At 36.6% G+C, this 10,175-nt stretch overlaps 1 protein-coding gene across 1 annotated transcript in view; it reads left to right on the top strand.

The window, feature by feature from the left end:
* The window catches only part of LOC107548299 (paired box protein Pax-5), a 53,099-nt gene that overhangs the window by 6,041 nt on the left and 36,883 nt on the right, over positions 1-10,175 (top strand). The window contains exons 2-5 of the mRNA XM_016228932.1: positions 205-370; positions 3,245-3,442; positions 5,215-5,279; positions 8,930-9,055. Of these exons, the coding sequence (XP_016084418.1) occupies positions 205-370; positions 3,245-3,442; positions 5,215-5,279; positions 8,930-9,055 (555 nt within the window). The remainder of the gene's footprint in view (positions 1-204; positions 371-3,244; positions 3,443-5,214; positions 5,280-8,929; positions 9,056-10,175) is intronic.

Here is a 10,175-nt window from a genome sequence, read left to right on the forward strand (position 1 = left end):
ACCAGGGGTGATATGATAAAGAGGAGAGGAAGAGACTGCATAATCATAACCTTCAGGTCAAAGACACACACACACACACACACGCACACGCACACACACACCAGGATGGGACAGCAACACTTTTTGCCCACCATGTGTCAGCTTCTGTATTTAAGGAAGATATGATTTGCTCAGTTTCCCTTTTATTACTGTTTGTGTCTGCAGGGCATGGAGGGGTGAATCAGCTGGGTGGGGTGTTTGTAAACGGGCGGCCCTTGCCTGACGTGGTGAGGCAGAGGATAGTAGAGTTGGCCCATCAGGGCGTACGTCCGTGTGACATCTCCCGCCAGCTCCGGGTCAGCCACGGCTGCGTCAGCAAGATACTGGGCAGGTGAGTTCTGCTTATTGTAAAGAAAAGTGAAGAAGCCTTTTGTGTTAACATCACTAGCAAAAAAGTACCAAAGTACAAAGTACTAATGTACTTTGCATGTAACGTAAGAACAGTGGTAATACCATGGTACATGCAGTATATAGTTACCATTTAGTACAACTATACGTTTTTGTGTGGTTTCTATTACTTCCATATACTCATGCTGTATATATTACATTTGAAACATTGAGAAGTACTGTACCGTTCAAAGGTTTTGGGTCAAAATTGATATTTGTATTTATTCAGGACAAATTAAATTGACAGTAAGTACCTTTATAATGTTACAAAAATTCAATTTCAAATAAATTCTATTCTATTGAACTTTTATTCATCAAAGAACGCTGAAAAAAAAGTTTTCACAAAATATTGAGCAGCACAACTGTTTTCAACATTGATAATACTAAGAAATTCAGCTTTGCCATCACAGGAAAAATATACATTTTAGAATATATAAAATGTTATATATATATATATACATTTAATAAAAAAAAATTGTAGTAATATTTCAAAATATTGGAGACTTCTTTGAAAAACATTAAAATGTTAGTGTAGCTGTTTTTTTAAAATTACTTTATGCAGCTCACTTCTCAAGCTGTAAACAAATAGATTAACATGAGCTGTGTATTATAATAAAGACTGAATGCGTCTTGCAGCTATTAGCGAACATGTTAGATATGCTGGACCTCTCATATCTCATTATAGAGGTCGAATGACAGTTTCTTGAGATATTATATGATTATTTCATATAACAATGTACTGGCAATGTAAAGTTGGCTAAATGTGTTTGTAGTCTACGCTATCAGACACAACGGATTAGTTCCCACACACAGAGTTTGCCTAGTCCCAGACTGAAAAGGATGTTGAATAGAGAATCTCTATTGCCTGTGCTATTTTATCCAGAACTGGGCTTAATCTTTGCCTGGGAAACCAGCTTAATGTCCTTTATTGCATTCAAACAGTGGGGCCAGTATGTGTGTTTGGAGTCTTGCCTTTAAATGCTTTCCAACCCTCCTTCTGTTCTTTCATCAAGTCAACTTTTACTTAATCCATAATAAATATCAATTTCTGAAATATCCATACACTGATGAATGCTGTCCGTTCGCTTGATATTCCCTCTGTCGTCGGTTCAACCTGAGCAGCTGACTCAGCGCTTCCTTTCAAAGAAGACACGTTGAAATTCAGAAATTCTCAAATCTCGCACTGAAGCCAAAGTCAAAGCGCCGTCTTTTCTTTCTGTCTTCCTGGGACAAAAAAGAAAAGATTCATCACATTTTACATTTGCATCAAAATGACACTGGCACCATACGTCTCCCGAGGCGGGAGGGATGGCTGGAAGGACAGAGAGAGAGAGAGGGAGAGAGAGAGGAGGAAAGAGAGAAGGAGAGGGAGGAAGGGGTTAAGGGGGAGGACATAATTTGAATGGATAAAGGTGTGGATTAGTGCTAGAGCCTTTAGCTATATCAAAAAAATGTGTTTCCCATTGTTCTCCTTTGCCTCAACCCTCTTCCCCCAGCCCTGGTCCAACTCATTCAACCGTTACTGCGGCGCTCGGTGCGTGTGTCTGTGTGTGTGCGGTGATATCTTCCCTCCCTCTTACTGCTCAGGCAGAAAACACACTAATATGTGGGCTGCAAGTGAGGTTTGAGTAAATAATGCATATGACTAACTCTGCTCTCTTGTTAATGAGGGAATTTTCTGCACACTCATTTTGGTGAGCTTTTCATGGCTGTGCTGTGTGAGCTGTGCTTTTGGTTTATGTTTGTGTGTTGGACCTTAACTAAACTAAAGCGGTTAGACACATGAGATGAAGCGGAGCACCTAAAACCCCCTTAACCTTGGTAAAAATCTCTATAATGCCCATCATGGCTTGTTGCTTGATAAAACACCAGCAATAGCAATATATGAGACATCAGTGTTCAATAAATGTGTTCATATTAATAATCTAAGATAACATTAATTTAATAACATTATTACAATTTCCAATACATTTTCTTTTGGTTAATAAGCATATTGATATTATTAATAAAACCATGTATCAATACTATCTTAATATACACTACCATTCAAAAGTTTTGGGTCAATAAGATTTTTTTTTCACTTGTAAGAAATTAATACTTTTATTGAACAAGGATACAATAAATGTGTAAAAACAAAATTGCTGTTCTTTTGAACATTCTGTTCATCAAAGAATCCCAATAAAGCATAATACAGTTTTCACAAAAATATTAAACAGCACAACTGTTTTGAACAATGATAATAATAAATGTTTCTTGAGTACCTAATCAGCATATTAGAATAATTATTAATTAATATGAATTATTTAAAATAATTACTCCACCAAATTGCCTCATTTTCAATATATTTTAGAGTTTTAAAAAAAATTATTATTATTACGAATTGATTAAAAGGAATAATATATAATAATAGTATTTTTTTAATATGAATAACTAACGATTATTCCACCATAACCATTTGCTTAAATATAGGCTGTTTACACTTGCCATGTATCTTAATTCAGCATTAATTCAGAATGTGTGGTCACAGGTGTGCTGTTATCTGCATGGCTTTAAAGCATCTCATCCATTCAGAATTTAGACCAGACCCTGTTTTATAATTCCTGTGTGTATGCCTCACATATAAGGTTTGATAGTGTTCATTTGTGGCTGAACAGACTGATTTTTGCACGTTTGTGAAAGGTATGTGTTCTTCTCTGTGTCTGTGTTACTAGTAACCAACTGACCGCAAGACAGGCATACGACGCTGGATAAGCATATATTCTAACTCTCTGTTTATCTTGCCTGGTGATATACAGCTCTCTATCTGTCTGCTCCACAGGTATTATGAGACAGGAAGCATCAGACCAGGGGTGATCGGAGGCTCCAAACCAAAGGTTGCTACACCCAAAGTCGTCGACAAAATCGCTGATTACAAACGCCAAAACCCCACCATGTTTGCCTGGGAGATCCGAGACAGACTGCTGGCAGAGAGAGTGTGTGACAATGACAGCGTGCCCAGCGTCAGCTCAATCAACAGGTGTGTGTGCATTGTAAAAATCATCCATTTAACTTGACACAAACATTTCTGTCTATTTGATGTCCATTTGATCAGTCGACTTCATCATCAGTAATTTAATTCACTTTGATTTTCTTAAAATATAAGGGGATAAAACATACGACTTTTAAGATTTTATTGGGTTGAAATAGTTTAAAGTGTGTTTTCTGAAATGTGTCTGTGGTATTGTTTCACTTTACTAATATGAATGAAGTATTGTACACTACTGTTCAAAAGTTTGAGGTCAGTAAGATTTTAATTTTTAATGCTTTTATTGAGCATGGGATGCATTAAATTGAACAAAAGTGACAGAAAAGCCATTTATAAAATTTTATTAAAAAATCTATTTCAAATAAATGTTCTATTAGTCAAACAATCCTGAACAAATGGGTAACACTTTACTTGAAGGGGTGTGCATAAGACTGACATGACACCTTCATAATCATGACATGACACATGTCATGAATATGAAGGAGGTTGTATGCATGTTTATGACAACTGTCATTAAGTGTCATTCGCTCAGTTAAGTCATTTTTAATGCAAATATGACATTATTTGACCTAACCCTAACCTAACCCTACCCCTACCCTTGCCCCTAACCATAGCCCATAACAAAGACATCTCAAACAATGTCATCTTTGCATTAAAAATTACATAACTGAGCGAATGACACAGTTGTCATAAACATGCATAAAAAAACCTTCATATTCATGACATATGTCATGTCATGATTATGTTGGTGTTATGTCATGATTATGAAGGTGTCATATCAGTCTTATGCACACCCCTTCAAGTAAAGTGTAACCAACAAATGTATCACAGTTTCCACAAAAGTATTAAGCAGCACAACTGTTTTCAACATGGATGTTTCATCATATTAGCATGATTTCTGAAGAATCATGTGACACTGAAGACTGGAGAAATGTCTGCTGAAAATTCAGCTTTGCCATCACAGGAATAAATTACATTTTAAAATATATTAATAGAAAACACTTATTTGAACTTGTATTAATATTTTAAATATTAATGTTTTAACTCTATTTTTGATCAAATAAATGCAGTCTTGGTGAGCATAAGAGACTTAAGACATAAGAGACAAACACATTTAAAAATGTATAACCTCCCCCAAACTTTCGAATGGTACTGTATACAGTATGTGTGCAAACCACTACATTTTTGAGAACAAGGTGATCAGTAGATTAGAAAAGTGATAGAGTAATGCATGGAGAAGAGATAGAAAGAATGCAGGAAGAGAGAATAGATAAAGGAAAACAACGGGACTGAGTCAGTGGAGTAAAAAGAAACACATATTCATGAGCAGTGTCCAGCTCACTGGTTCAACAGCATGTGTACAATGACAACCTTTCTCAGAGAGCGAGAGCAAGAGAGAAAGAAACAGAGGGAGGGAGAGAGAGAGAGAGAGCGAGAGAGAGAGAAAGAGAGAGAGAGAGACGAGGAGGAGAGGGGAAAGGTGCTTTGCTTGAGCAGCCATGCAGGAAGTTTGAGACTCTGCTGCCATGTCAGCCTGCATGAGCCATGTCCTGAAAAGTCACCTTCTCCTTGTAATACCTATGTCATACCCTTGTCATTATACAGATTTATGTCCTCATTTGTCACAAACACACACAAACACACACACACACACACACTTCACATATTTGCATACTTATATTGAAGCATATACAATATCACAGCACCTTGCATGGTAAACCTTAAACACATGGTAATGTCTGTTTGCTCCTACTTTGCTGCAGGATCATTCGCACTAAAGTCCAGCAACCACCTGGCCAATCAGGAGCTGTCTCTGCCCATAACTTAGGTAAGAGTCAACTTCACATATACTTTTGTCATATTTCAAACTACTCAAAATACAGAACTTTAGTTCTAGGTGGGAATATAGGGAGTAACATGTTTGGATTAAAAAAAGGAAAGAAACGTAGTTTCTGAAAAAAAGGTGTTGTCGTACACATCCCATTCAAATGTTTGGGGTCAGTAAGATTTTTTTTTTTTAAGAAATTAGTACTTTTATTCAGCAAGGACGTATTATATTGATCAAAAGTGACAGTAAAGATATTTATAATGTTAAAAAAGATTTTAACTTTCTATTCGTCAAAATGTTCATTATTCTATTGATCTATTCATCCATTTTATTCAAGGATTCTTTGATAAAAATTAATCATGGTTTCTACATGCAGCTCAACTTTTTCAACATTTATAAAACTCTGAAATGTTTCTTGAGCACCAAATCAACCTATTAGAATACTTTCTAAAGGATCATGTCAGGCTGAAGACTGGATAAATATATTAAAATATATCAAATAATATATTAAAATACAAAAAAATATTTTAAACTTTTTTTGTATTTCTGATCAAATAAATGATCAAATCTAAGCAGTTTGAGACATTGTTGAAGCATATATGAGCTCATTTGAGATCCCAGGAGAAAGTAAAAAGTAAAAAAGTTAAAGAAGTACTCATTTGCTCTCCATTTAATTTATTTGCTGAAGGTTTCAACATACCAGTTACCTTATAACACTTACGCAGGCAGGGCTGTGTCTCTCTTATACAGTGAGGGGAACTGAGATTTTAGATTTTTAAACATTTACTGTACTGTATTTCAATCTATCTTCCCTATCTTTAATGTTTGATTAAAACCTTGAATCTATACGGTTGTTCTGACACTCAAATGACCCCAAAAACCAAAGGGGAATCTTCAAAAATGGTCTGAGATCAGTTTTAGAGGAAAACTCCCGTTGGCAGTTAATAAAGTATTGAACTGCGCTTGTCTCACTGTCTGTAATCTTTATAATCGCACACCTCCACTTAATCTAAATTAATTTCACACGCACAACACTCGCCAGTTCTCCGTCTCCTTCAGATTATGTTGATAAATAGTTCTCATACTCAGGCGGAAAATTGAAATTTAGGGATTTTAAATATAAAGCGTTCGCTTCGGGTTTCCATTCCTTGACGCGAGGAGAAAAGTGCGAAAGAATAAGAGATTCAGATAATTGAAACGATAAATCAAGAGTATAAAAATGGAGGGATATGCATTCATTACATTTTCCACCTGGTTAGCAAACGAGAGCGGCGGGTGAGCAGAGGCGTTTATCTTTTCTCCGAGCGATTTGTTTTTCTTGTTTCCCACCTTCTCCATTTTAGCAGAGTCTGTTGGGATGTGGGATTAGCTTCATCTCTACACCTTAGTGTCCCCTTGGGGCCACTGTACTGTCACTCAGGCTGTACGTCAGCTGACAGGAAGTGAGATAAAGAGGAGAGAGAGGGAATGAAGGGTTGACAGAGAGAAGACTTTGTGGCCTCGTCCCCTACCGCCAAGACCTCACGGACAGCCAGACATGTCAAAAAGCTGTTAGCTTGTTAGCGTCTTATCCTTGGGCGGCAGCATGTTGCCAAAATTGAGTGACAGCAGGTTTTGGTGAAAGGTCTTTGGCAGGAAAAACGCCAGGCCAAGAACCATGAAAGGAAAATGAACAAAACTCAAGAACATACTACACATAAACAAATGACATTGGCCTGGAAGCTTTAAGCGAGCAAAAGCTATAATCACAGAAAACCCAATACAATCAATATTAGGAGACATTTACACAGCTACATATTTTCTTAGTCCATGCATTACCTGGAAATTGAACCGATGACTAAAATGGACTAAAATAGGGAAGATAACTACTGCAAAAAAAAAAAAAAAAATATCTGGAAAAGAAAGCCTTAATAAAGACATAGTTGACACAACTATTATAATTCTATTATTACTTACTCGGGGTGTTGTTTTTCCAAATCTGCGTGACTTATTTCTTCTTTGAAACATTGACTTCCATTGTATTTCCCAAGTCAATGGGATCCGAAACTATCCCTTTAAGTATTTTGGCGGTTTATTATTTTATTATTATTATTATTATTATTAAAGGGGTCATATGATGCTTTTTGGGTCATATGGTCATATGATGCTTTTTTAAAGATCATTATTTTGTGTATTTGGTGTAACAGAATATGATGACATGCTTTAAAAACACATTTAATGTTCAAAAAACACATTATTTTTCAAATACTGTACATTATTGTAGGTCCTCTATGCCCCGCCTCTCTCAAACGCTTCGTTTTCTACAAAGTCCCTCCTTCCGACAAGCGCAGTCTGCTCTGATTGGCCAGCTGACCCAGTGCATTGTGATTGGCCGAACACCACAAGCACTCGTCGGAAATGTAACGCCCCTTACCATAATCGCGAGCTTCATCTTTCAAAATAAATGTAAAGACAGAGCCCGAAAGGGGAACAGAGTCGCGTGACAGACACAGTGATGAAGCTGGTATGTGTTTGCAGTACACAAGCCACGGTTAAGACAGCTGACTCCACTGTGATGTGTCCCCCCCCCCCTCTCTCTCGCTCTGTCTCACTCGCTCGCTCTCTCGCTCTCTCTCTCGCTCTCTTTCTCTCTCTCTCTCACGCTCTCTCTCTCTCACTCGCTCGCAGACACACACACACGATGCGCAAAACTCCGCATTTGAACAGTCAATAGCAAATACTTAAACTAATAACAAAACAGTTGCTGATTCAGAAGCGCCAGATTGTCATAGCAAAGTCAGAATTACCTCCTCTCCTAGGTTCACGAAACGGTCGTCCATAAAATGCATTGCTGTTCTGTTGTAAGTAATCTTAAAGATTCCTAAATGCATCTACTTTCGGAAGGCCAAATAAAGTGCTTTTGCTTTCGTCTAGAAACACACAGCGTCTCCCTGACATGGCTGCTTCAACACTAACTGCGGTTACTGAAACCACACCTTCTTTCTTTGCGTGCACATTTGGGCGGCGTTATGCAAATATTTCCACATAGTGAGGTAGATATGTGGGGGCGTGTTAGAACGAGCCGTTTTAGGGGGCGTGGCAGAGTCTTAACTTTAATAAAGAATATCTCTTTGGTTTTGAGACTTTAGTCTTTGCAACTTTACAGATCTTCTTTATGCACCAAGAACTTGTAACACTCCAAAGAGAACGGAAAACTTGAAATCGCATCAAATGACCCCTTTAACAGTTTTATTATTTTTATAAAGAAAAAAAAATCACAAAACTGCCTCACATCTTTGTAATATTTTCCAAATCAAAGTTGTGTTGTGCATCCAAAAAAGTCATGTGGTACAACCATCATACAGACAAAAAAAATCTTAAAACAAGAAATTATATCATAGAAATGACCCCCGCAGAACATCAGGAATGTGTGTTAAGGTTTAGGCAAGATTAGTTTGAGTTGTAAAATGCTATTAATTAATTAGTTAGTTAATCATGATATTTAGCTTGGAAAAATATTTAAAATATGTAAAAACTTAATAAAAAATATTTAAAAACTGTATAATTGCCCAAAGTGATTGCCCTTTCAGTGCAATGAGCATGGTGTCCACCATGTTCATGTATGCTTTAGGACACTTCTGCTATTCATTAACCTCTCTGTAACTTTCTAGCCTCTACAGTGGCAGTGACCCAAGTATCTGCTGTAACCAGTGATGCTGCAGGCTCCTCCTACTCCATCAGTGGAATTCTGGGAATTAGCTCACCCGCCGACGCAAACAAACGAAAGAGAGATGAAAGTAAGTCCATATGCATGCTTTGTTTTCGGGAACTGAAAAAGCCTAGTTTATTTGAACATTTAATTCTACACCAAATTCACTCTAAACTTGACCTAAAGTATTATTAATGCTGTTGCACAACAAATGGAATTTATTTCATGCAGGAAATTTTGTAACTACCAGCAATTACAGAACAAACATTCAATTACATCCTGAATTAAACCTTCTTTCTTTCGTTCTTTATTTCATTCCTATGCACAACATCATTTTAATGCACTCACACACATGCACACAAGCACAGAGAGCACAGATGGAAGTTGCTGAACATTGACAGATGCATCAGAGTAGGAGGGGGATTGTTCACCGCTGGTACGTCTTAGATGAACATCTCTATCCAGGGGAGGCACAGCATGTGCATGTGGACGCGCACGCATGTGTGTTTGCACACATGTGTCTATTAAAAAGCCATTGCTTGGCAGACCCCTGCAGTACATGAGGGAACTCCAGATGTCACCCACATACACTCACACACACAGCTTGACTTATACCAGACATCAACAATAGAAGACTCCTTTCTATTTGCTGCCCAGGGTTATTTCAGATGAATCTAAAACTGAAACTAAAATTAAAACCATAAAAAAAACATTAGCAATAAATAAAATAAAAAACAATAAAATACACTTTTTCAGAAATTTTCAGCTAGTTGCCAACAGTTCTCATTTAATTTGATGCACTAAAGTTTAATTTGATGTTCTAATATAACTAAAACGGAAAGACAAAATTTACATATATTACCCCCCCCCCAAAAAAACAAAAAAAACAAAAAACAAAATATAAACGAAACTAATAATGACAAAAACACACAACAAAACTACTAAAACTTTAACTAAATTAATATTCATATACTGAACATTTACGGTATTAGCTGTGGTTGCTAGAACCCTACTGTAAAAATTATGGTAGCAACATTTTAGGCTTAAAGGGATTGAATTTAAATTTACAGTAAAGACAAAACTGTAAAAATTTAATTAACTAATATAATGTTAATATGAGATCTTGCTACTCTGTTTTGTATCTGTAAAATATACTGATAGCCACTATAATAATATAAGCGGTAAAAGAGACAGATGTTGAATTAGAT

The sequence above is a fragment of the Sinocyclocheilus grahami genome, unplaced genomic scaffold (assembly GCF_001515645.1).
Source record: "Sinocyclocheilus grahami isolate Dianchi unplaced genomic scaffold, SAMN03320097.WGS_v1.1 scaffold346.1, whole genome shotgun sequence".
Taxonomy (NCBI): Eukaryota; Metazoa; Chordata; class Actinopteri; order Cypriniformes; family Cyprinidae; genus Sinocyclocheilus; species Sinocyclocheilus grahami.